General features: G+C 30.6%; 5 protein-coding genes across 12 annotated transcripts in view; 3 read left to right on the top strand and 2 right to left on the bottom strand.

Moving 5' to 3' along the window:
• The window catches only part of LOC123010193 (pro-resilin-like), an 819-nt gene extending 610 nt beyond the window's left edge, over positions 1-209 (bottom strand). Inside the window, exons 1-2 of the mRNA XM_044406892.1 lie at positions 177-209; positions 4-71 (exon numbers count right to left, since the gene is read on the bottom strand). Of these exons, the coding sequence (XP_044262827.1) occupies positions 4-71; positions 177-194 (86 nt within the window). The 5' untranslated portion in view covers positions 195-209. The remainder of the gene's footprint in view (positions 1-3; positions 72-176) is intronic.
• Positions 104-18,020, top strand: LOC123009458 (serendipity locus protein alpha-like). 6 transcript variants are annotated; one of them, XM_044405785.1, is made up of 12 exons: positions 104-850; positions 1,744-1,915; positions 13,311-13,506; positions 15,469-15,688; positions 15,738-15,920; positions 15,980-16,249; positions 16,300-16,621; positions 16,670-16,869; positions 16,919-17,117; positions 17,165-17,485; positions 17,538-17,642; positions 17,888-18,020. In XM_044405785.1, the coding sequence occupies exons 4-12, from the start codon at positions 15,479-15,481 to the stop codon at positions 17,941-17,943; spliced, it is 1,866 nt and encodes a 621-aa protein (XP_044261720.1). In that variant the 5' UTR covers positions 104-850; positions 1,744-1,915; positions 13,311-13,506; positions 15,469-15,478; the 3' UTR covers positions 17,944-18,020. The 6 variants fall into 6 exon arrangements, with proteins under 6 accessions (XP_044261720.1, XP_044261723.1, XP_044261721.1 ...); XM_044405788.1 differs by lacking the exon at positions 13,311-13,506; XM_044405786.1 differs by lacking the exon at positions 104-850 and having other exon boundaries at positions 1,378-1,915.
• On the bottom strand, positions 18,017-27,864 carry LOC123009459. Of its 3 annotated transcripts, XM_044405790.1 has the most exon segments (7): positions 18,017-18,453; positions 18,504-18,806; positions 18,853-19,212; positions 25,988-26,143; positions 26,190-26,333; positions 26,379-26,528; positions 26,580-27,864. In XM_044405790.1, coding segments are annotated over 6 exon segments (1,524 nt in total). In that variant the 5' UTR covers positions 26,526-26,528; positions 26,580-27,864; the 3' UTR covers positions 18,017-18,039.
• Positions 26,653-27,073, top strand: LOC123009462 (SOSS complex subunit C homolog). Its single transcript, XM_044405793.1, has 2 exons — positions 26,653-26,756; positions 26,805-27,073. The coding sequence occupies exons 1-2, from the start codon at positions 26,726-26,728 to the stop codon at positions 27,071-27,073; spliced, it is 300 nt and encodes a 99-aa protein (XP_044261728.1). The 5' UTR covers positions 26,653-26,725.
• Positions 27,071-27,910, top strand: LOC123009461 (rRNA N6-adenosine-methyltransferase METTL5). Its single transcript, XM_044405792.1, has 4 exons — positions 27,071-27,207; positions 27,255-27,469; positions 27,518-27,658; positions 27,713-27,910. The coding sequence occupies exons 1-4, from the start codon at positions 27,073-27,075 to the stop codon at positions 27,858-27,860; spliced, it is 639 nt and encodes a 212-aa protein (XP_044261727.1). The 5' UTR covers positions 27,071-27,072; the 3' UTR covers positions 27,861-27,910.

Genomic DNA, 27,910 nt, shown 5'->3' with positions numbered 1-27,910 from the left:
GGCCGGCTGTAGCTGTAGCCGCCCGACGGCGGCTCGGCCATCGTGGCCACAGCCATGGCGAAGGCGAGGACCTGCAAAAAACCCAAGAGTGAAAGCCACTTTCTTCACGAAGCACAAGACACTAGCATTTACACTGGCCACTGACACTCGCGTAATCCCTCAAAAGCGACACTTACCACCGTATATGTGTTCATGATGCTCGGTTGACTGGTCGTGTGGTGACTGTGATGATTTGGTGATGATTCGGTGGCTTTATACTCGCGATTTTAGAGGGGGTGGGAACAATGAAGTGTCTTCGGAGGATGCCATCCACTTTCACATAAGCCATCACCAGGGGCCTACCGAATTTTAACATGTGAAGAAGTGAACTTGATGCCGCCTCTCGACGGGGAAATTCACCAATGAGACATTCTTTTTAAATTATATAAGAATATAATTCACACGGAGAGTTTTTACATTTTGACAATTATTTGTTGTTAAATTAACATCGATTTGAACGCACTCTCTATGCTAAAGCTGCTTATTAAGAAATCTACCGTGACCTAGTGGCACTATTGCCGGGATGAGGACATTCGCGGTTTTGGCAGACGACCATTTTTAAACAACAAATTCAAGTGTTGAAAATTTATTAAAAGACTTGACATTAAGACTATTAAGAGTCCGGGATCGAAGACCGCAGCTTTTGTACTCGAAATTGGCAACTTTTTGAAGCAGAGAAAGAGAGAAGAAAGCAAAGAAACTAAGAGTGAGAAAGAGGCTTTCCAGTTATAGCACCAACTACATCGGGGCGGATGCACCCATTGAAGTTTTTTTTTAATAATGAATTCTTAATGGAAAACTAATCATAATTGTAATTTTCTATTTATTCTTCTCATTTTTTACAAACTCATTAACGCTGCATTCTTTAAATTTTCTATTACAGGCAACATTATTTTATTTTTCCGTTTCTCAAAATAATCCAAAATTAAGCAGTGGAAAGGGATTTATACATAGACATTTTTTAATTGAAAGTGTTTTTCGAAACTTAAAGCATTTTGCAACTTTGACCATGTACTATTTTTTTACCCTTTTTTTGTTTTTGATTACTATAAGTTACTGTGTTTTTTTCTATTTGTGCACAATTAAAATCAAAATATACCAATCACAATTCGAGGATCAGTAAATTAATTCTTAATTCATTAGTTTTCATTACGAAAACTCAAATTAATATAGTGTTGTCACTATTGTTGTAGATAATTTTTTGCTTATTGACTAATTTAAAACAAAATCAAATACTACTACTGCTATATCTGAAAGTAGATTCAAAAACAATTTATTAGTATCCATAACTAACATACATTTGAAACTACTACTAAAAATTAAATATGAAAACTTGAGAAAATAATATGAAATAAAGAGTTTGTCAATATAAGATTGTAGCTTCAAATTTTGTGAAATATAAATTTTTGTTGAATGTGCAACCACACATTTATTTAGTAAAAGGGACGAAAAAAGTAGGTAAAAAGTAGTATATTCAAAAATAAGTTTCACAAGTCAAGCACGAAGTCAAGTTTAAAAAACGAGTGTCTTAGCCACGAGTTATTTTTGAAAAATAAGTGCTATGAAACGAGTCTTTTATACTATTTTTGTAATTTGCCCTCATGCAAACATTTTTACTTAAATCGATTTAGAGACTGTTGTCCGTTTACCAATGTCTTAAGCTCAAATTTGATTTAGTCGCGTTCTTTAATAACTCTATTACAGAATCAAAACGGAAATACATTATAAAAATACAATTTTTGGACGATGGGGAGGAGAAATCAACTTTTCTTATGCGAAAACTGCGACAAAAATTAAAATTCTCTCCCTAGGGAGAAAAATAAGTTTAACGGTGGGACATTAATCGGATTACATTAATCGGAAGGACACTCCAATGGTAAGCTTTAAAAATTAGAGTCAGGATTGCCAACAGACTCATTCATTACATACAATTACTTTGTATTTGCTCCCATTACTAACTCGTTTCCATTATAAAATATTTTTGTAGTAATACGTAATAACTTAATAATTTAAGTGAAATTTAACTCAAGAATGAAACGTTTATTATTATTTATTTACATTAAAGCAATTATTATTAAAGCTAAGTAGGAAAATCTGGTATAACTTCATTTTGCTTAACTTAATTTTTTGGCAAGTAAATGTTGATGAATTTTACACTGTGGAAAATGAACCCTCTTGTCCCCTTGCAAGATTTTGTTTGAAATGGAGTAAATTCTGTATTGCTTTGAGGTTTTGGAAGCTGCATCACCGATTTTTTCCGGTTCAGTGCTCATGTTTTTACAAATTTTTATAAAAATGTCCCGTTGTTCTTTAAATTTTATTAAAAAATTACAGCCAATTTTTTGTCACAATTATTTAATATTTGCAGCCAAACAAATTTTTTAAGTGTTTATTGCCAATAGAAAAATTTATTTACAGTAAAAATTTTTGTTAAAAATACTGATATAATCTTAAAATAGGTATGTATAATATTTTAAACTTATATTTATTTTTTAGAAAAAGAGTGAAAAAGTGAAATATTAACTTTGTGGTAGAAAATAATTTAAAAACAAAATAATTGAAAATATTTCATAAAAAATGTGAAAACCTTCTACAACTCCAAATTTGCTTTTTAACAAAGTAGCAATTGAAGAATATGGAAAATAGTAAAGGTAACAACTCAGTATTATTTTTCATGAAGGCGTTGGAATTTTCAACTCGAACTGATTTTTGTCATTGTGCGTAACGAAATTTTTTTATGTTCGCATCCAAAAATTCAGGAAATTGATAAGTCACCAAAAACAGAAAAAACACTAGACTGACGCACCCTACTGATATTTCGAAGTTGAAAAATTTAACCTGCTTTAGATCAAAAACGGCTAGTTTGCCACACACCACTGCTAAATATAAAAATATTTATTAGGTTCCTTTTTCGTGACATTTCACCTGACATTTACAGAGATGTTTTGTTTTATGATATTTATTTTCCTCTATTGTGACGACAAAGCTTAAAATAGTCGAGTAAAGTTGATTTACAAATTATCAATTATCATAACTTAAAACTGAGATGACAAAAATTAAGTAACAAAAATCACATAAAGGATTTAAATTGCAACAGTTGCTAACATTAAATTTGACCAAAAGAATTGATCAACTGTTGCGTTACTTTTGTCAATAGAGAGGAAGGCTTTAGGATTTAAAAAGTAATCTGCTAATGTAAATAACAAACAAAGATACTATTTCGACGAGTTGCTCGTCACTTATCGTTGAAATTTAAATTAAATAAATAGATAATTTATTAAATTTTTTGCTACAACATTTAGATGTGTTAAAAGTCATCAGACATGCAGTAGCACTTCTGCGCTTTGCAATTTTAATTACTTGTGGGAGTATCCATAATTTATGAACTTGTTCACCGACTACAATGAAATGTTTCACTTTCATCTTTTATTAGAGAGTTGACACAGACACAATTACACTTTCTGGTGCAACGTAAGATCTGATAAAGCGACGAAATGTAGTAATTCATTAACAATAAAAAGACAATGCAATATGAATATTATCTCAACTCAACAATATTACTTTTAATAATGGTTTAAATAAAGTAATGCGATTTTATCAAATTTGGCAACCCATTGTATGCTAAATCAGACACCGAAGCTCCTAAAAATAACTCTTGATACACCTAACGACTTCCTTTTAATAAGTTCCGCTTTTTGACAAAATTATTAAAACATGATTTGTTGTTCACTGAAAGAAATGATGCATGAGTTAATAGTATTTTTCAAACACTATTGACCAGAACACTTCCTCCATTGAACGGTTCATTAAACCATTGTGGTGAATCTTTATAATGAATACTAATTAGCAGGAATCTGATTATTATTATAGTTTTCTCGAGAGAACAGTTTATAATTTGTTTATTACTTCCATTCGGCCAAATGCGGAAATTATAAAAAATACGAAAAAATATTATTTTAAAAAAGTTTTTACAATTCGAGCATCGTATAGTTATAATGCAAATGTTGCCCATAGATAACCTCCATGATGCTTAAATTAATTTTTCAGTAGTGTGAGATAAAATCGCACATTTCACCTTTCTCTCGATAAACGCTCATTCATATTGTACCTCGACATACATCTGCACTTTGCATGTGCACTAGTAATTTTACTTCGTTGCATTTATTATAAAAACTAATAACAGCATTAATCGTTTTAAATGTTATTCATAATTCACGAAGAGAAATTTTCATCAATTCTGTGCATTTTATACTTTCATTTAGGATGTAGTCCAAGGACACATTGGCTAAAACTTGATCTACCAAGTAGGTGATACTGGTTAGGATTCATCTGCTGTGAGTTATGTGTGCAATACGTGTACGTGTATGACCCGGTTTTTCTTCACATTTTTATATTTGCTACACATAAACTATACAGGGTGCGCCAGAACTCGCGCACAAGAGAAAAATGCCATATAAGGTAAGATACCAGGAACATGGAAAAAATGTTAAAAAAATTTTATCTATAAAAATTTCGAAGTTATGAGGGCTTAAAGTTTGCACTTTGACTCTATTTATTTCAGTTGGAAAAATACTTTTCCAAGTTTTTTTGCTATAGGCTATTAAAAGAGGAAACAAGGAAGCTGTATCCTAAATTGTAATTCTGTTTAATGTTATTTGTGACTTTTATTGTCAAAATTTTTGTCTCTTTACTAAATAATTGTAAAAAAACATATACAAGATCATCAGTATCATTAAATAGATATAAACATTTTTTTCATGTTCCTGGTATCTTACCTTACTTGAAAATTTTCTCTGGGGGGCGCGAGTTCTGGCGCACTCTGTATAAGTACCTACTTTTACTATTTCCAGTTTCTTCTACAACAAACATTTTTTTTCAAGTATTTTTGTAAAAACAAACTAAAAATGTTGCTAAATTTGGAAACATAAAGTAGATTTGTATAAAAGGTGTGCCAAATTTCATCCACACCCCCACATACCTCTTTATAATTAAATTAAAATTGTTGTAAAAATGGAAATAAAAACGTAGAACAGCTAACCATTGGTGCAGTTTTATATTTTTTTTACTTGTGCAGTTGGTTTTTTCACTTTGGGTTAACTAGTTACAATTTAAGGTCAAAGATTACATTAATTAAAAATAACTTGTTGAATATACCTTTAATCAAATTATTATTTTTATGTTTATTTAACCATAATTAAACAAAAATGATTGTTAATTTTTTATCAGGTCTTAGTTTTTTGTTACGAACGATAATTTTCTTGCTTTTTGCACAAAAGGGGGTGTAAAATACATTTCATTGATTCGCATTTGGACTTCTTTTCTAAAAAATTAGGAAACAACAGGGCGTGCGTTTTCATAAAGATCTGAAAGGTTTTCAAAGATCAGCACAAATTTTTTTGAGATGTAAATGTATATTAGGAGATTACTGTTAGACTGTTATAAAACTGATACAAAAAAGCAGAAAAAACAAAGCAAAAAAACTCATTTTTTTAAATTTGTTGTTTGGCGATTTATTTTTTTGAAGTCAGTGCCTCAAAATCTATAAAAAATTATAACTTTTAGCTAAGGTGTAAACTAGTGTTATTTGCTTATAAATACAGGGAGTCCGGAAAGAAAGATGCCCTAGACAACAAGAAAAATGTTAAGAAAATCTATCTATAGAAATGTCGAAGTTATGAGAGTTTAAATTTTGCACTATGACTATTTATTTCTGTTGGAAAAATAATTTTCCAATTTTTTTTGCTGCAGGCTATTAGAAGAGGAAATTGTTCCCTAAATTGTAACTCTGTTTAATGTTATTTGTGGCTTTTATTGGCAAAATTTTTGTATCTTATTTTAAAGGATAATCAGTATCATTAAATAGACATAAAAAATGTCAAATGTTAAAAAATAAATGTCAAAATTTTTCCACAGACTTTCCGGACAGCCTGTATATTTGTAAATAATGCATACATTTTTTCTAGGAAATATATCGTTTTTTATCAGCATCTTGGTACTGATGAGACACTTAGTTTTTATAACTATGATACAATAGTAAAATTTTGTGTAAATTCTATCAATTTAATAAAAAAATGCAGTCTAATTTTTAATCAGTTGATGAAAAAAACAAAAAATTGATCAAACAAAACTTTGTTGACTAAGAGGTGTTAAGCACCTATGGATAAAATTTGACGCCCCCTATATTCAGTATGTCCCCGGATTGGGTTTACAAGAGGAAACAATTTTTTACCTTTGATTTTACCCCAAAACTGCAAAGGAAAAACATTTTTTGCTTCACCTACAACGAGCAAATCTGTACTTAAAACTTCATTATTCTGATTCAGTGAAAAGTCCAAAATCAAGAGAAAAATAAACTTTTCTTTTTACTGAGTTAGAATAATAAAATTTTAATTACAGATTTGCTCGTTTCAGGTAAAGCAAAAAATGTTTTTCCTTTGCAGTTTTAGCGTAAAATCAAAGACAATTTTATTTCCCCTTGAAAACTCAATCCGGGCCATACTGTATATAGCCAGAATAGTTTACAAAATAGGTATTAAAAAGAAAAAAAAATACTCACTACTAATTTATTAGTTTATTACTAATTACATTTATCCAACACTAATATCTTATCCTGTTTCTATATCTAATATACGGCGTCAATCACAACGTATTTTATAAGTACATAAAATGCTCTTATCTTGGCATTTTATCAATTTTAACATTATTTTGAGAAATTTCTTAATAACAATTTCTGAATTTAGTAAAATTTCTTATAATATTATTGGTAGTGGAAACAATTTTGAAGACAACACAAGTTTTATAGTTTAAAACTCTTGTCTTAATAGTTACAAATATCTGCATTAATCTAATTCTACTGGATTAGAAAGTGAATGATGCATCGAGGGTCAAGACAAACTGTTTCAGAAGTGGTTTTCTTCCATTATGATTATTTTGGTGACTGAAATATCAGATAAGATCTGACATGATAATGTATCTCAGTAGAGATTAATATCTAATTCCCAGATCTTGCGTACTTTAGTAATTAGGAAAGAATTTGTTACGAATTTGATTCTGATGTGCCAAGACATGCGTGTATGTAAATTTTTTGAATGAGATCATGTCTAAATAATTCTAAATGTAATTCAAAAAAATGCATATTACCTTTGTTGCATTTTAATTTGAAACTGGATTGTAACAATATAAATACAAAAAAATGTTTTTATTAGCAAAAACTACTCATATATTATTTACATTTGACACCTCGCCCGGCGTAGCAAAAATTGTGGTCCGTTCACAACACACCTAATATCCCAGTTTCTCTATTAAATCTAGCAGCATATTTTTTCGTTTCTATGGAGAAGGTAAAATTTTGACCTCCCTGAGAGGTTACATAAATTTTTATTGTAATTTTGACAGATGAGACTAGTCAAATTTTTAACTCCCTGAGAGGTTATTGGCCCCTTTCCTTTCTGAAATTACGGCGGAAAAACTTACTTTCTGTTAGAGTCGTAGAAAAAATAATTTGTCAAAATATTCAGTTAAAAAGAAGTTTGTTTACGTAAAAAAACACTCAAAAGATTAAATTTATTCAATTCCAGTCTGTTTTAAGAGTAAATATTAGTGTTTCATTTATTTTATTCCCATGGGAATAAAGTACCAAATTTTTAGTCAAAAACAAGGGAATAGGTAAAGCGTCACTGATGAATTCCCTGTTTAAAGGAAACAATTTTTAACTTGTTTTCTATTGGGTTTTTCTTACTTTTTTTCAAAAATGCTCTTCTTATTATGAAGTAAGACTTTTCTTTGGCGTTTTATATAAAATTGTATTTACCTCAAAACCAACAGAAAATTAGTAAACACTCTTATCCTGTTTGACGTAATCCTACTTTTACATCAATTTGAATTTTGGAGAGCGCTTAAACCCAACAAATAGAATTTGCAATGCCTACAAAAAGTTTATGTAAGACATCTAATTTACATGCGCTGCAATAGACACAAGATAATCATAGATGGACCCCTCAGGTCATATAAATGAGGTTAAACGCTTGGATAATTTAGTTTTCAATCAATAAATGGCAATTATTACGTTGATATGTTAGGTAAATTTAAGTAATTTCGACGAAATGCAAGAAATTTTATTAAAAAAAATGTTTGAATTTGATGAATTGATGAGTCTGACTAATAACCTTGTTCTAAACCTTGATCTTTCTCAAAAATTTGCATGAAACTGGTTTAAAAGTAATTTGAATACGACGAAATTTACTAGAATTGTGTTATATAAATAGATCCTTTTGAAATCGCAGATTAAGTTGTTTTTTCTATTCGCACCTCCAGTTCTTGAGCATCATGTATTTCACAACTTTATCAACGACAAGCCGTTCACAACATACATAATATTCACAATTTCACTTTTACAGTCCTCGAATTTTCAGGATTTGGCAATACAAATAAACCGTGATCCTGACCCAAACCTACATATTTGTGGATTTCTCAATTTATGGCACATCATTTCAAAAATTATGCAAGAAAAACCCCAAGAATCACATAAGTGGCAAGTTCATGGCCTTTGGGTAAAAAACAAAAATTCCCATTGCAATTATTAAATTTATTTCATTTATAAAAATGAAAACGTTTTGACTGTCACAAAAAGGAACTGAAGCTGACAAAAAATGTACAGATATACAATATACGGTGAAAGTTGATTTTTTACGAGTTGTATGTGTTATTGTCACAAAATTTGTCCTGATTAATTTTCTCTGAGTGTTGAAGAAATAAATCAAAAGTCGGGATTTGATAGTTAAACAAAGTGACCAAAGATTTTGAAATCAAAAACTACTTTGATCAGAAATTTAATTACATTTATGGCACTTTTGAAATGTAACCTTTAGTTAGGACTAGTTTACAAAATATTTAATTACGATCAAATTCATTCAATTTTTCTTTATTAATTAATTGCGATTAATTTGAGCTGATTTGATATTTTTTTTTTATTTGAGAATTTCTTCCTAAGAATTTTTTAAGCTAGTACTTCATAATGGTTTTTTAACCTCCGCAATTTATCTTTAGTAATTCAACTTGTCTTAAATTGATACCTCATTAATTGGATACTCTTATGTACACCTTTTAAGTTTTTTTCTCGTAACAATAAGTAAATTTTAATTATTTTTTAACTATGCATTTTCGAGGTGTTATTGACTTTAAATTAGGCTTAATAATGTTGTAAAATTAGCATTTATAGTATTAAATTTACTCTTTTGAAAATGAAAAACTATCAATATTAAGAAATTTAAAACAATATTTTTATATCAAAAAAATGCACCGATTGAATTTGTTATACAATTTACTACAAGGTGAAAATTCTCCATTATACATAACTTGGAAAGTTGTAGTTCGTGACGTCACTTTTTATTTTGATTATGTTACATTTAATTGAGATATCGGAACAAAATATTCCAACTATCGGAAAAATTTCATCTCCGCTTTCCCAATTTCAAATAAAAAATCTTATACTCGTATTGACGGTAAAATTTAAATAATTTATATCTAATGTAATGTATGATAATGACAAAGAACGAATTATTATCGATTATTGCTTCTGGGCAAAACATTTGTTGTAGTTGAGCACAATCATAAATTTTAATGAGCTAAATTGACTCATGTTCCATGGTAAATTTAACACACAGTAATTAATTAGACACACAAACAAAGACTCTTGTTTCAAATTTTGACTCAAACACAAAACTGGTTCATTAACATTGACAGTACAGTATTTTGAAAGTGAGATGATGGAATCAATCCAACTACAAACTTTCCACTTGTTGTGGAAAATATTGAGATATTCTTGAGTTTTTTTTAAACTAAAACCACTTGTATGTTCTTCTAATAACTAATAAATCACCAGTTGGCAAACAAATCCCTACTTTGGACCTTACATAATTTTGTCGAAAAAGGAAACCGTGAGGCAAATGAGTTATTTCCGCACTCTCACTTGCCTCCGTCTGCCAAGTACGCAAAGAAACCCATCACTTTCTTTGTTCATCATGCCACCGACAAGTTGCCATCTTGTGAACTCCGACCTTTCGACGGTTCACCAGAGACCCCCTTCACTTCCCATTCGAATAGCCAAGCAATTCACAGATTTTTGGCTACTTCTAATTGAATTTAGTGGCGGTATTGTGTTGCAATCAAACTTTCTACTCGATTTATGAGTGTCCACAACCAAAATTTATGAAGCACCTAAATGGAGATGCTTTAGGGGACTAAAAAGTTTAAAAAAACACCACCCGATCTGTTGCAAAACAGTTGTTTCTACTCTATTAGCAGATGTGAAATTTATAATCTACATTAAGAAGCGATAAAACAACACTTTAGGTAAACTACTCTTTTGAAACAGTAGGTGCTATTGTATCAAATAAATTTTTATTTATTTTCTCGCAGTTATTTCACAATGTTTGAAATTCAGATACAATACAAAAGTACGTACTGTCGAAGCAATTACAACATGTTTGATGTGAACAAAGTACAAATGATGTGTTTAATTGTGGTACCGCCCTTGTCATTCAAGCGGTTCGCATGTATTCGGAATAATAAAACAATCACGTGTGCAACATACATAAAAAAATGATTGAAGAGCATTTGCTACGTATAAAACTGTGTTGAAAAATTGCAAATAGAGGTGGTAGAGAGTTGACGATTAGATCATCATAGTTCTGGTTTAATGAGAGCAAAGTAGGAGATATTTCATGATCTTTGGTATTAGCTTTGTATTTTATGAGGTCTAGTTTTGTACTTTTACTTGAAGTATTCTTCTTCAAGCATGTTCTATTTTTTAAACAAGGGTTTGCTACCTTTCACCTCTGGGATTGGCCAAAGAAATTGTTAATACATCAAAATATCATCATGCAGTTTATTATAAATAGAAGTTTTCTCGCTTTATTGGAAGTTTTACAACGTGTTCCAAATTAAATTTAAGATCAAAATAGACGTAATTTTTAAATTAAGTTGGTAACATTGTCTCTATTTTATTTAATAGTGTGATAAACTTAATTTGAAAACCATAGGTTACAAGGTGATTTCAATATTTGCCTTATCCAAATGGATAGTCCCCGAATAAATTTAAATTTGCTAACTTCTTAACTTTTGGGTAAATATATTAAATTCAGCAAAAATAGAGAAGAAGAAATCCCTCCTGTGTTTTTTTTGTTAGGTTAACAAAAAAAAGTCAAATATTTTAAAATTCTTCCGATTTTTTTTATTTATAATATTTAATTTAATAATAGTGTATTATTTTTCAAAATTCAACAATTTGGCACTTTAAACATGTATACAGGGTGCGCCAGAACTCGCGTCCCAAAGAAAAAGGCCATATAAGGAACATGGAAAAAATGTTAAAAAAATTTTATCTATAAAAATTTCGAAGTTATGAGGGTTTAAAGTTTGCATTTTGACTCTATTTATTTCTGTTGGAAAAATAATTTTTCAAGTTTTTTTGCTATAGGCTATTAAAAGAGGAAACAAGGAAGCTAAATTGTAACTCTGTTCAATGTTATTTGTGGCTTTTATTGGCAAAATTTTTGTCCCTTTACTAAATAATTGTAAAAAAACATATACAAGACCATCAGTATCCTTAAATAGATATAAAAAAATGTCAAATCTCAAAAAATAAATGTCAAAATTTTTGTCAGATAGAATTTTTTAAACATTTTTTTCATGTTCCTGGTATCTTACCTTACTTGAAAATTTTCTCTGGGGCGCGAGTTCTGGCGCACCTGTATACTATATTTTCTTTACATTTTTTATTTTACAAGTTTTAGGGCCTGCGCAATAATAAACATTTCTAATTGATTAAAAAAAATTGCTAACGCAAACAATAGAGGCTTATATAGACTTCAATTTGATGCTTTAATATTGTTCAAAATTTTTAACTTATACATATTAGTGAGACCCCAAAAGCCAAATTTGGAAAAAAAATAATTAATTGGAATATTTTCTACATGATAAAATTTCTTGATTTTTTTCTAATGGTAACTGTGGAAATTGAATATTGTAAAAGTTGATAGATTTTGAGTAATTAACATTATCGTTATAACTTTATCGTTATTCTATTTTCACAAATACCACAGAAAAAAATCAAAGAAAAATATTCCAGTTAATTGAAATTTTTTTCTCCAAATTGAATTTTTAAGGTCTCACTGAGACAACAATTGTACAATAACAAAACATCAAATTAAAGTGTATTTAATTCTCTATCGTTTACACTATCAAAATTATTTTTTAATCAATTAGAAATATTTATTTTTGCGTCGACCCTAAAACTTGAGACACCCTGTATATATACATTAACCACTTTTGTATTTTTTACTGTTATTGATTGATTTTTTTTGTACTGTACGAAAAATTATATTTTTAAATGTTCTTAGTATTTAAATACGTTAAATTCAGCAAAAATCGAGAAGAAGGAATCCTTTTTTCCGCGTAATTGTTTTCAAGTTGCAAGTTACACCATAAAAGATCTAAAAAGAAACATTTTATGTTATTCGTATTATGTTTTACAGTCTTTGTAAGAAATAAAAAAATTGTTTGATAACTCCCAATAATTTCAGCGTTTTGCTCACTACCGTGTAAGAAATCGGTAGGAATATTTGTTGGGTGAAAACGAGCAACAAGTCTGTAAACAAACAATAAATTCACTTTTTGCTTTTATGTAAACAGTATGTTCACCTTTACCGCTCATTCTGTTTAAATTTAAACATTGACACATGAACATATTGCATTTAGTAAACAGTTTTAATATTGATGTTTAGCAAATACAAAAAAACTTCGTCAACCTTGACAATGAAGTGAAATTCGAATTGACGAATATTTTTACAAAGCATAGTTTTTTCTGAAGAATAAACGAAAAGAAAGTTTACAATGACGTAAATTCAAGGATGTCCAAGTGTAGAAATTTGCTTTCTAGTTTGCCAAGATCAGTCATTGCATGTCACTTTACCTTGATCTGGTGGAGAAAAATCACTTGGATTATTAATACAGAATTCTAATTTTTTCGTGTTATTTAGTACAAATGATTTTGCGTGTAACACATTTGTTAAGTAATAATTGCGTACCTCTACTCTAAGGCAAAACATCTAATAAGCTCTTACTTTTAAATAACAGTACTCATCGCAATAAAATATTAAGTAATGAAATACGTAACACTTTTCACATAAACTTATGTATAGTCTATTGTAAGTGGACAAAACATGTGAAGTAGTGCAACAAATGATCACTACTTGTGTCTACATACTTTACAGGTTTTTCAACGAATCGTCTTCCGGTTCCGCTACCTATTTCCCATATAATAATGTCTCGAGTGAAAGGAGAGATGCTCTGCGGACATTGCAAATAACTCCATATACTCAATATGCCATCTGCCTACACTTGTTTTATCAAATTGTGCCATAATACAGGAAATACCCCAAAGTGAATGGTCAACAAATTATTCTAAACGTTGGTATATATTTACATCTTTTTTTTAACGCAATCTTAAAATTTATTAAAACACAAGCTGCTTCAATTGCATCATCGAAATGAAGTAATGTACTAACATATTTTACTAAAAACGGCAGAAACTATTACATTTTAGTCACTGGTCAAGGTTTTATTATTTACAATTACCAAACTATTAATTTTAAATGATATAAACTTTTATGTACATAACATATCGAAATCATCTAAGTTGATACGAATTATAACAAGACAAGTAGGAATGTGTGTCGTAAATTATGATGACCATAATCGCCCTTTCACTGGTCTACCGATGTTACATCATCAGAAACAGATGATAAGTTATTGTTCTAATGTGAAAAATTGTGCAACATTTTGTATTCAATTTTATCACTGATGCGTTCTCAAAAGATTAATAATTAAGCTATGATGAAAAACATTAACGAAACAGACAGATTTTCTTGTAAATGGACATTTGTTTTAACAATTTGTTTTATTTTATTTTATTTTATTTCCCATTCCATATTCTCAGGAGAATGCAATTAACACTTTTTCTAACATTCAAAATAATTTCTTTTCGTTGAAATGTACAAAAATTGATCTGTGTACCCAACCATGGAAGTTTTACCTTTACTACTTGTCTAAAACAAAATAAAAAGTTAAAAAAATCATCTTACCCCAATATCGTATCAAAAAAAACAAATCTCTAAATTACGCCTTTTATCAGAATTCCTAAAAACTAATGAAAAAAATTCCAACGTTTACTTCTATATTTTCCAACAGTCAGAAATAAAATTAAAGAGTGTTTCGAGCAAATTTTACCAGACTCGTACAAAAAAGTAAACTGTTTTCAGGTTGTGAACTGTTGTGAATTTTTTAAACATCAAAAAATAAAAATGGGACCCAAAGAAACAGCAGTAGGAACATTGTTCTTTCCAGTGAGTAATTTTTCAATCTAACGATTTTTTATCTGAGAAAAGTTTGGGTATTGTTATAATTCATTTTCTACTGATACAAACACAAATAATTTTAGGAGCAACGACACTTTAAAATATCAGAAAGGGTACCGTTTTAACTAATAATGGAATTATCAATGATTTTGTCCATTGCGTAACAAGTTTAATAAAATTTCAAAATCCCTAAAATTGAGACACCTACAATTTCATAATTGATTTAAAAAATTCTCAACAAGTGTACAAATAAATTAAATAACCAATAAATCAAAACTTAATTCTAGGAAATAACTTGAATTTTTGTTTGATTGATATGAACTTAAAGAATGATTAATAACTTGGTTTTGGTTTGTGATGTCGAAAATTTCAATAAGAAATTTTAAAGACAGTTGTTAAAATACAACATTGAGACAATTCATTCAATGCATATGTACCTAATTTAAGAAAAATATAAAATCCATGCTGCTTGGAGTACAGACAAGATTACTTACATCTTTTCTCTATCCCATTAAAACATTAAAATTATTTTCACAGCTTTAGGTACGCCCTAAAATTACAAATAAGAATACAAAAAAATGTTTAAAACACGTACATTTAATGTAATTACTGATTTTTTTGCTTTCGGCGAAGTTCCCCTCAAAGGCCTCAAACATGGTTTTAAAATAATCACAGTTTGTTTAACGCAGTGCGACTACACTTGATAGTAGTTTCTTCATTTTCAAATCGTTGCTTGTCTTCATTTTAAACGATGATTAATAATTAAAAACAGCAATTTTTGGATTGTTTACACGATTTGTTTATAATAACCTCAAAAAATCATTCAAAAAGTTTTCACCAGTAGAATACCAATCCATTAGAAAGAAATACACTAAGAACCGCGTCGAGAAATGTTTTGAATTCATCGCTTCAGATGTGCAAAAATTACATATGATTACTTTCAGATACTAAAAATATAAATGTGCCCCTATTACCTTTACACTTCGTTTGTTTTAATTAATGAAAATTTATTTAGTTATTTGGTCATGGAGGATTTTGAGAAGTGCAAACTATGGTGGCGACACTTGTTGTCAAATTTGAATATTAACAACGTATTTTTAAACGGTGAAATGATTTCACCTAAAGTAACTTTAATAAAAAGTAACTTAAATAGAAATTTTGCTACTTGTGAGAGGTATCTTCAGACTTTGAACTGTGTTAGTTTTAATCGAAATGACATTTTGCAATGGTTTCAAGTGAGTTAAAAAATTGTCGTAAATAAAACTTTTATTTGTTAATTTTTAGGGCCTCTGTCAACACTTAACGACAATAATTAAACTAATCGGTCGTTATTACAAAGAATCTAAGGATGAAACTGCTAATCAAACTCAAAACACTTTACTTCTGTACTTGACCCAAACCCTCACTTGTTTGTCTCTCCTAATTAACATTTTCGTCCGTGAGGACGAAATTCAACAAGTCGTGGGCGTAAGTTCACATTTTGTGAAAAGTGAAAAAAAAAAACGCAAATTATAATTTGTCTCCAGGAGGCTAGGAAATGTGTAATAAAACAAATGACATGCTGTTTGGAGTTGATCCAAGTAGGCATGGAATGTATAAAGTCTGACCCTTCTGGTAATTTCGTGAAATGGATGGACGCAGCCCTTGAAAAAATCTCAGAAATAAACATTTGTGACCAAAACGAGGTTTACGACGAAGCGAGACACTTATTTGAGGAGGTGCTAGCACATGCCATGTCCATAGCTCAGGTTTCACTCCTTGAAGACAGCAAAAGCATAAGAGGGGGCTGCCAATCAGTCAGTGTTGTCATCTCGTGTTGTAAATTATTCATTTTGTTTAATCGTAGGTCCTGACCGCTTTGAATTCACTGGAAATTGAAAAAAATAGCACAATTCCAAACGCAGCTATGATTAATTTATGCACAAACGCCTGCAGTGACAAACTGTGTATTTTGGAAAGGAAAGTCAACACAGCAGTCCTCCGCTTGTGTCTAAAAACATTTTCCGAATTTACGACCCCCTTGGAAAAAATTCACGATTTTTGTGTCAACTCCGATAATGGGGCTAGAAATGAGGAACTTGACGGTTTAGTGGCTGATTTTGATTTGCACGTGGATCGGATCATGCAAATCGGCTTATTTGCTGTTTCCTGTTCAAGTGATTTTGCACGTAATTTGCCTATTTTTACTTGAAAAAAAATTAATTTGTTAATTTAAGGGGGAATTAAGATTCGTAGCTGTTTGGCTAGTTTGGAGGCACTCGAGAGCGAACTTGTCCCAGCTTTGACATCACTTTTGCTAGATAATTCGGTCCATAATATCAACTGTGCGTCAATTTTGATGAAACATTGGTTGAATCAAGCGATTTGCTTACAACGACTTATTTACTTGATAATTGATCCTTTTGCATTTTGTCAGGTTACTATTAATTTTTTTTTCAATTTTGTTTTAAAAAGAAACTTCTTAGGTGATTTATGACGAAGCTTCTGATATCGCTGAAAATTTATCAGATTTGATAAAGAAAAAAATCTTAATTAGGCAAAACAACGTTCATTCTTTTCTCTCAATTGCAAGAGTGTTGCAGACGTTTTTAGAGACAGCAAAATGTGAATTTACCGAAAGCGAATTGAGCAAAATTCAAACAAAAATTGTAGATTTCAATGAAGGTAACATCTATCCAAGTTGTTGCACAACGATTTTACGTTAATTATAGTTTTGCAAGAAACAGAAAGCGCCTCGAAAGTCCTACTCACTGACAATAACATCGATTTAGACAATTGCAAACGGGTGTTGAAGAGGTGTCGAATTCTTTTGACAGTTTTGAAGCGTTTGTGGTTTTGTTTTTCCGATGACGATGTCCCAAACAATGTCAATAAAAATGCACTTCCGGAACAAATGGAACCAACGGGAAACCCCTTTTTAGATCATATAATCAACAGAGGAAAGCAAATATTACAAGACCGGAGCGTTTTGTATCGCACACCAGTCAAAAATAACGTCACAAAAAAACTAATTTCAAACAGCACAAAACAAAGTATGTAAATCAAAACTTTGAGGCATTTTATCACGAATTTGTTTTATTTCAGGCCAAAGGAAAGAAATGCCGCTTTCAAGACTTGTACATTTGAGAAAATTCAGTTTTGTTAATAGTGGTGATAAGATTGAAGCTAGTTTAGATTTACAGATAACAGGTATGTTTGGAAATAATAGTAAAAATTCTCTAAGAGGTCTAAAAAACAAATAAAAAATTTACGTTTACCCCAACGGGCAAGGGCGCGAAGTTTCAATTAACTGAGTTATTGAATCTAATTGGTGAATGTAGGTAGTCACGTGAATTCTCTGGTTCAAATACAAATTTCAGTCAAAAACTTTTATATTTTCGGTCGAAACAAATCAATAATTTTGATGTTTATTAATCCTAATTGATTTTTTTTAGAAATCTTGAACGAGGTGACAAGCCTTTCCACTTCACTACGTCCCACCTTAAGATGAGAATTTGGATAAAAAAAACAATTGACGTTATTAAATCACAAAAATGTAGTGTTTGCATTACAAAACTCACAAAATCAGTTCGAGATTTATTTAATACTATAAATTATACCACGCCAACGAGTGGTCGAAACACTTTTCATAAGTCCTATGTTTCCGGGCAAAAACCGGTAACAACAAACTGGTTTTCCCAACAATGACATAACTGTCCCCCTTGCCCCCCTCCCATTTCGTCCCTTGCATTTTTTTCCTAACTTCGGAATTTTCCGGAGGTAGATCGAAGACCTCCTCAATCGACACACCGATTCTCAATTTAGCATGTGGAGAGATTTTTCTCCTAGTTTTGAGGAGTTCACACTTGGAGTGTGCAAAATTGATCTCTCTTTTGGGGGTGTTCCTCGATGTGATTTGGATGCGATTGAAAAGTACCATAGAATCGGCAAAAAGCTCCACGAATGGATCGTAAAGGAACGAGTCGATGAGGTGCTCTTTACAGAGGATATTGTAAGATTCCTGTAACAAAAAAATAATCATGATAAAAATAAGAGAACAAAAATACTTACCAATATGGAATAATTAAAAGCCAAATCTTGCTTTTCCATTACTCTAGTCAAGAATAGGTTAAGATTGGGTAACAGGATGCTTTGTATGGCATCAAGCCCGAGACTATTTACTGCTGTGATAACAGGGAGAGCAAAGTTGTGGAAAACTTCATCTAATTTTTGGAAAATTTTCAAAATTGTGAACTCTCGTAACGGTCCCCTTTGAGACAATATCGCCAAGACGTTGCACATGGGTTTTAATACTTCACTTGTAGTCGTCGATTTAAGCAAACGTTGTAAAATTAGTCTCACTAATAATTTTAACTGAAATTTTCTTTTATTTTATTATAAAAAAAATAATAATACGTACCTGTTTCTCGGAAACATTTATTCTACACATTGGGCTATTTTCTAAAACTCGAATTAAATCTAAAGCTCGTAAAGTCAAACAATCGTAAGTTATATCTTTTGATAAGAGAATATAACCGAAATTGTAAAACCACTCAATTATAGGACCTATCCGAGGATTTTCTCCTATATTTGTCAAAACCATTTTTCTTATTTCTATATCACTACTAACCACCATATGACACATCGTGGAAAAGTAGTTTTTTAATGTTTTGTTTAACTCTTTGTGTTCTGGTAACCAACTAGTCGTTACGATTGGTTCGAAATACTGGTAATAAATGTCTTCTTCGTGGACCAATTCTAGCAAATTCACTTGCTTGTCCTGAAAAAAAAAAACAGTTAGCACAATTAGTTTTTTGTTTTTAATAATTTTTTTCCTTGATGTGTATTTTTTAATATTACTTTATAATTTTCAACTTTTATTCAGTACGAAAATTACTGTAAAATGATCAAATTTCAACTAATTGTTTTTTTTTGTTCTTTTAATAAAACAAATTCGGAAACAACGATTCCATTGACATAATTAAAATAAACAGTGGATAACAAATAACAATGAAGCCATTACCTCCGCAACAATGCTCTTAATAACTACACTTTTAGCTCTTTCAATTCAATTAGTTTCAACCTCAAAATTTTATAATTTCCCTACGAGCCAAAATTTAAACTACACCAACATATTGAGGACAATTGTGCTCAATTATAAGCAATTCGAGTTGGTCATCCACTACGACAAAACATCTCAAAATATCATAAATGATTTTCTTTCCAAACATTCAACTGTATCAACAATATTCAACCATGATTTTTCTAGTAGAAATTTGACAAGACCCCTAGCTCACCAGTGCCTCAATTTAGTAGTTTTGGGAAATCCGACAACATTTCTAAATTATTTAAACAACGTTAATTCAAAAGACGTGGTTATTTTTTTCACAACACCTTCGACAAGTTCAAGTTTTACAAGTAAACAAATTTGGACGAATTTGACCAGAATTGGACGAAGTATCATTATTGAACTTGGCGCAAAAGTCAAAATATTCACAATATGTTTTTACTGTCAAGAAAAAACCGGTCAATTAAATCGGCTGAAAACAATAACATACGAAAAATTTTCTGAAAATTTTCCTCAGTTACAACCACATGATTTTCGGAATTTTGAGGGGCATTTATTAAAAGTTGTCTATATCGATTACTTTCCCTTTATTTATTGTCTGGAAAGAAATTCGAGAGGGAATGAAATAATTTGTAAGAAAGCTTTTGGAATAGAATACGATTTGTTAAAATCGTTGAGTGGTAAATTTAATTTCACTTTTTCACTAATTCAAGCACCGAATTACACCTATGGGGGATTAATCGACGGTTTGGTATCTGGAAATTACGATTTAAGCATCGGTGGAGTAACTTTAACAACTGAAAGGAGAAAAAAACTCAAATTTAGCATAGTTCTAAAATTTGAAGAAACAGTTTTTCTTTTTATTTATCAAAGACCGTTCTTATTAAAAATTTCATACTTGAAAGGACTTATCAGTGTCAAAATATGGATCAGTGTTTTAACCGCTTTGTTAATAATCTCTTGTTGTGTTTTTGCAATTGTAAAATACTGTAATAATTATTTAAAATTGCCATACAGGAAAATTGTGACTGTGAGTATAAAAAATAAATCAATTTTGTGAAAACTCTTTTAGGTATTGTTAAAAAGCAGCCTCGAGCAACCAATCAAACTTAAAAAAATTCTACTAAAACAACCAACTTTTTTCTCGCTCTTTGCAAGTTGGTGGCTTTTCGTAATGGTAATAAACGTGATTTTCAAATCTCGATTAACCGCTTATATGATTTATCCAAGTGTTCCTCCCTCAACTCTAAAGGAATTAATTGGTGAAGGATATAATTTTGTAGGTGATAAGAACAGATTATTTTTTTACACAGAATTATTTTCGGATGAAGAAAAATCATTGCTTTTAAAGTGAGAGTTCTTAATGCAAATTTCATTTCTTAAAACAGATTTCCAGGTCATCTAATGTACAAAAAAATGACGTTTGCGAAATTACAGAATATATTGAAACACACAAAGCTATTCTTGCGGGCGAAAAATCGCGAAATTTATATCACAGCAAACTGTTTTGTTCACATTATTACAAGAAACCACCACAAAATTTGGACCATTTTTCGACAAAAACTTTTGGTTTTCTTCCTTATGCGTGGGCATTTAGATTTGGGACGCCATTTGTTGATAGTTTTAATTATGGCATAAAACAAATGATGAGTGGTATTTCTTGATGGTTTATTAAACTTTTCAGTATTTAGTGATTTCAGGAGGTTTTTTTAAAGTATGGGAAAGAGATGCGTTTTTGAATAAAGAATTTCGCAAATTTCGAAAAAATGTGGCCAAGAATGACAGTCGAATTGATTCTGATGCTTTTTTAATGGTGTGTTTGTTACATCTTGGTGCGATTTTTGGCTCTGTTTTGGCGTTTTTCATGGAATTGGGCTACTTTGCGTGGAAAAATAAAGGGAAAAAGAGAAATAACAGAAATATGAAGAAGTGATTAATTTAAAAAAAACTCTAAATTTAAGATACAGTAGAAGTTTGTTGTAGAATTTATTTTATATTCAAGTTCGTTCTATTTATTTGACTATAATTTCTCAAAAGTGTAAGGATTTGTTGTCAAAAAATTGCACAACTTTTGTCAAAATATAAAAAAATTACTGATATTCAAAAATTTATTTTTAAATTCTAAATAAGTAGTTTTGCAGATAAATACTTAGATTTTAGATTTCACTTATGAAAATAGAGAAATATACAAACAAAATCAGGCAAAATTATTTTGCAGTGGTAATAAAACTAAAATTATATTTTAGAAACAACCAAATTAAAGATTCGAATTTTGTATTCAATTATTTTCGGTGTTGTCATAACTTTAGAAGAAAACTGTACTTCAAGCGCTATAATGTTTTTATGCATGACATAGATATCTAAAATGTTCCGAGAAATCGATTGGCGTCGAGAAAACTGCAAAAATCTTGATCGTTTAGAAGTTATAGATGTAAATATTTTGGATATTTTTGACTTTATCAGCAATTTAACGTAGGACAGTTATCTTTTTTAATATAAAAAAAATTAAATTTGCCTTTCAACGGTACCACACAAAAAGGACTAGCAATTCCGAAGTTATTAACAATAAACCGCTCCGGGTACCGAAAATCGCCCAAAATTTCGAAAAAAAATCGAAAAAACTAAAAACTTAAAAATTGATCCATTTGCAGTCTTGGGGGTTTGAAAGATTTAGAAAAGTACAAAAACGTTTTAAAAACGCAAGAAATAAATAGAAATAATAAAGAGGAAGAGCATAAGAACAAATAAGTGAACATAGCATAAGTAATAGTGTATAAATAAACAAAATGTTTAAAAAAAGTTAAAAAAAAAGGTAAGTTTTGTAATAAAAATAAAGGAATAAAAGTTTTTTTGTTAATTATTATTATTAGTAATAATTCAAATAAATGTAAAACAACATTACAATTACAAGCATTAAATTTTGGTTTGATCTGTTTGATTACTTCCTACTTGAAATTGTCCCATAATGTATTATTATTATTAAATGTAGGCTGCACCTATTTTTTTCTTTTTGTGTTAAAGCTAATAAGATAATTAATTGTATTCCAATGTTATCAAACAATTTGATTATTAAAGCATCGTCAACAACACAGTAAAAGTATTTAGAATTGGTTCAGTATTCACAAAAACCGATCGAAATGTACTCACTTATTTTTATTGTCTTAATCACCCCTGTCTTTAGCATCAACTACACAAATTTCAAAATCACAAACCCAACCAAAAGCGACACAAATATTCTCACCAACATACTCCAAATATACTCCGAATTCTATCTAATTGTGCACGTGGATAACATTACACAAAACTACGCATATGAAATTCTTTCAAAATATCAAACCTTTACGACGATTTACAACAACGACATGCCAGGTGGCAAAAATATAACAAGACCAATAAGCCATCAATGTCTCAATTTAATTATTTTCACAAATCCAGAGAAATTTTTGTTTTACTTGAACATGCAACATAACGTACGTTCTCATGATGTTCTTATTTTCATAACATCAAATACTGAAACTTTTGGGAATGTGACGATTTGGAGAAATTTACGCCAATCTGGACGAAACATCATAATTGAATTTGGTTTAGAAGTTAAAGTGTTTACTATATGTTTCTATTGTGGAAAATCCAGTGGGAAATTAATTCTTTATCAAAAATTGCAATATGATGGTTACGTTTCAAGAAATTACTCACTCGATTTACTTCCAAGCGATTTTCAGGATTTTAAAGAACATGTATTCAATGTTGTGTACATTGATTATTTTCCCTACATTTACTGCAAACAAAAGAGCAAAACTAACGACGAAACAACGTGTATTGACGCATTCGGTGCCGAATATTTATTACTAGAGAGTTTAAGTCGAAAGCATAATTTTACTTTCAAACTAATTGAAGCACCGAATTCTTCCTACGATAAATTAATCAATGGAATAACTTTGGGTTATTACGATTTGGGTATCGGAGGAATTTCGTTGACCGAATCAAGAAGACAAGTTTTAAAATTCAGCGAAGTACTGAGATTTGAAGATATGGCTTTTATTTTCATCTATGAAAGATCATTTATGAAGCGATTAACTTATGCGAATGAATTTTTTAGCCTGAAAATCTGGGTTTCCTTAATGATCGTTTTGTTTCTTGTGACCACTATTTTATTTTTGGTTATAAAATACTGCAATTCCGATTTAAAAGCTTCGTACTGGAAGATTGCATGGGTAATGAACGTATTTTAAACAAAAAAATTAAACATGTATGTTTTTCATTCTTCATTTATTTTTATTCCACTGGCATAAAACAGTGTAAAATAAGATGAGATATACAGAGTGAGTCATTTGTGCGTTATCGAAAAACACTGACTATTATTGAAAGATATAAATATTTTATGTAGAATGTCCGGAAAAAACGTTTAAAGACTTTGAAGGGTGATTCCTTAGGTCCATATAAGAAAAAAAAAACATATACAGAGGGTCCCAGCGAGTCCTTTATTGTCCATTAATTTTAATGTTAAAATATGTATACAGGGTGTGTCAGAACTCGCGTCCCAGAGAAAAATTTCAAGTAAGGTAGGATACGAGGAACATGGATAAAATTATGTCAAAAAAATTTGACACACATTTTTTGTACATTTGACATTTTTTGTGTCTATTTAATGATCTTGATATGTTTTTTCATAATTATTTAGTAAAAATACAAAAATTTTGACACTAAAAACCACATATAACATTAAACAGATTTACAATTTAGGATACAGCTTCCTTCTTTCCTCTTCTAAAATAGCCTGTAGCAAACACACTTCGAAATTTTTCTCTGGGGCGCGAGTTCTGGCGCACCCTGTGTAGAATTATTTTCAAATTGACGTGTTTCAAAAAATTTTTTGAATTTATATTCTTTTAAATGAAGCACCCTATATTTTTTACGTTTTTGGACGCGTTTTTAATACTGTAAACTTTGTATTGGTCCATTTTGCATAGTCTTTGAAATAATTTAACTTTTGTGACACACTTGTAAAAACTGATTTAGCTTAAAAGAAGTCTTTTACCATTTTTATAAAGTTGGAGTTGAGAAGTTAAAAAAACTTAAAAATTTTAAGTGGAAAAATTTTTTTTGCATCAAAACTTTTCAATTGTCTTTCTAAAAACATAAACATTTAAGTGTCTCTACCTGATTACAAAAAAGGTATTTAACTTTAGACAATGAAAACTTTGTGTTTCATAATTTCTGAGAAGCAAAAACAAAAAATTGGGTACTCCATTTAATTTTTTTCCTCCTCGTTTCAATAAAATTAATAAAAAAAACATTGTACAATTTATTTATTTTATTTATTGCATTTATAGTGACAATTCCTAGGTTTTAAATTTCTAGAAAGCGGAGAGGTTGTTCCTATTAATCTGGTATTTGCTAAGTAAATTTAAAACAATTTTCTCTTTTGTTGTCCAAAAAAAAACAAAAACCAGTCATTTATTTTAATTAAGTCAGTTTTTAAAACGGACCGATTATTTCTAAATAGAAATAATAAATAATAATGTTATTATTTATATAAGAGAATCAAAATTAGATTTCTGTTGTACAAAATGTTTGCTATTGTTAACAAACAGTAGTCGAAAAATTCTTCTATTCTAATGAATTATTCGTTTTCAGATGCTGTTGCAAAGCTGCTACGAACAACCAGTCCCCCTAAAAATCCTCGGTTGTCGACCACAACTAACATTTCTCGTTTTAATGACAAACTGGTGGTTATTCGTAATGGTTGGAAACGTGAATATTAAATGTCAGATGACCGCTTATATGGTTTACAACCCTGAACCCCCAGCCACATTACAGGAGCTACTAAATGAAGATTACCATTTCGTAATCGACAAGAGTAAATTCAACAGTTACTTATCAATCTTAGTAAAGGAAGAAAAACTATTAATTATTGATAAGTAATTATGTAAAAATAGCTATCGTTGTTATTATATATTTTTTTTAGTCCCAAAACTGTAAAAAAGGGACACTACTGTGAGCTAATTTCTTATATTGAAACTCATCGAGCCATAATAGCCGGCGAAATTACAGGAAATTTATATCACCCTCAAATCTATTGTCCTGAACATAACACAAAACTACACGAATCGATAAATCGGTTCACAACAAAAATTTTCAATGCAGCACCACATGCATGGGCTTTGAAAAAAGGAACTCCCTTTGTGCACACTTTAAATAATGCCATAAGACAAGTAACAAGTGGTGATGTATTTGTATTTTTTTAATAAGGTATCAATAATTTTTTAATTAATTATAGCCGGTTTATTGGAAATGTGGAAGAAAAACGCACTCTTGGGAAGGAAAATTCTGACAGATAAACCAACTACAGACTCTCAAGACAGTAGTATTCAATCTGATAATTTTTATATGATATTTGCAATATATTTATCGTTAATTTCAATCTCTTTAGGATTGTTTCTGTGTGAGATTATTTATCACGCTTATCCAAGAAAAAATGTGAACTTACCTCCAAATACAGAAAATTCTCATCGCTAAAAGGGACCCAATTGGGATGTGATGGCGCCCCATAGACTTTATCTATCCTCAAATTGTCAAACGTTTGTTCCAAATCACTTGAACTGATCGCATTTCTACCACACAGTCTTGCTTTGATTAGAGAATCCTTGAAATAAATGTTTAAATAAAATTCGAGTGATTTCTAGCCATACATTTATAATATATCGCAACCTATAATTTATATCTTCTGTTAAGYTATTTGTTATGTCTACATTCAAATGCTCAACTGCGATTTGTTCCGCATAATTTATAATCGAATCAGAATCAATTCCTGCYTAAAGCCTTGCATTAGAATCCTGAAATAGTCAATAAAGATGAGGTGATTAACGGGGATATAATACTTTAGTCGGAGACCCTTTCTCAGTTCCGATATGGTTGTTAAGTCCAGTGGGGCCCCCTTGCGACTTTCGTTTTTCCCGGTCTTTTAAGCTTCTTTTAGTTTTCTGCGTGGACGAACTTGCCTTATTTGAGGAATTTGATGGTTTCATTATCTTTAAATTACAAACAAAAACAATTTTATTGAAAAAGTAACACAACCTCACTTTCGGTTCGGTTCGGCTTCAATGTCGACAACACGACCACTGAAATGTTCCCAAATTGCAGCGTTTTGATTGGCCACTGTTGAGTATTAAGTTGGCGATGCTGTTCCGATGACAATTAACCTCAAASTGTGACAAGAGAAAATTTGATGGCTTTTCCGCAACCGAACGCTCAGAGAGGTAAAATCGTTTCAGAAAAGTGTGATTTGTTTAAAATGTCTTCAGCAGAACTTGCAAATCGCAAAATTTTGGAAGATTTGCAACTCAAGAAGCAACTCCTGCTCAAGCAAGGGGTCGCTTCGACTTTAAACTCGTCGTCGTTGCCAGTCTTGGGGTCGCCGAATATTCAGCAAACTGATGGTTATTCAATGAGTTCGTTGCAACGCGCCGCCCTCCAAACCGCCAACTCTCAATCGACGGGTTATTTCATCTCGCAAGACTCCTCCTTTGGTAACTTTATTCTACCAGTGCTTCCGCGTTTTGAAAATAGTAAATAATGTGGCCGTGTTTGAAACTYAGACACTTAGAGGAGCGCCTTCAGTGTATCTCGTCGTTTGAGAAACCAAAAATTTTGTTAGAACAGTATGTTACCCCGGCCCATTTGGGGTCACACATGTTGTACACCATTCAGGTATTGTTGTGATTAAGTGTTATTGGGTGATTTCTGGTGTTTTTTAGTCGCAATATGGGGACCTTAGGGGGAAGTTTGTGGCTGATTTGGGTTGTGGGTGTGGGGCTTTGGCAATTGGGGCCGCAGTCTTGGATGCAAGCTTAGTTATTGGCTTTGAAATTGACGAAGATGCACTAGAAACTTTCCAGGAAAATGTCGAAGACCAAGACGTTAGTAACATAGATTGTGTACAGTGTGATGTAATTAAAATGATGCCAAATAGGTTTGTTTCATTTTCAKAGCAAGCCTTTTTTACWTTAATTTTYCTTAGATTCCATAAAATGTTTGATACAGTCATTATGAATCCTCCTTTTGGTACTAAACATAACACCGGCATTGATATGAAATTTCTAGAAGTTGCGTTCCTCCTCTCTAATCATGTTGTCTATTCTCTACATAAAACTACAACTAGGTGAGCTTTGTTTCAGAGGTGTTAGGTGTTTGTTAGATGTTAGATTTTTTTTAGGTCACATGTCTTAAAAGTCGCTGAATCTTTTGGAGCTAAAGGCGAAGTATTGGCAGAATTACGTTACGATTTACCGTCTACGTATAAGTTTCATAAAAGAAAATCTATGGATATTGAAGTGGATTTTTTTAGATTTCAGGTCAAATGAACAGTTGTCAAATTTTTTAACAATATTTTGAATAAAATCTTGTTCGACAA

This window comes from Tribolium madens, unplaced genomic scaffold (assembly GCF_015345945.1).
Source record: "Tribolium madens isolate multiple individuals breed KSU strain unplaced genomic scaffold, Tmad_KSU_1.1 Scaffold_7;HRSCAF=85;Tcas5.2_LG10, whole genome shotgun sequence".
Lineage (NCBI taxonomy): Eukaryota > Metazoa > Arthropoda > Insecta > Coleoptera > Tenebrionidae > Tribolium > Tribolium madens.
Note: the sequence above shows the minus strand (reverse complement) of the source record. Positions and strands in the feature narration are given on the sequence as shown.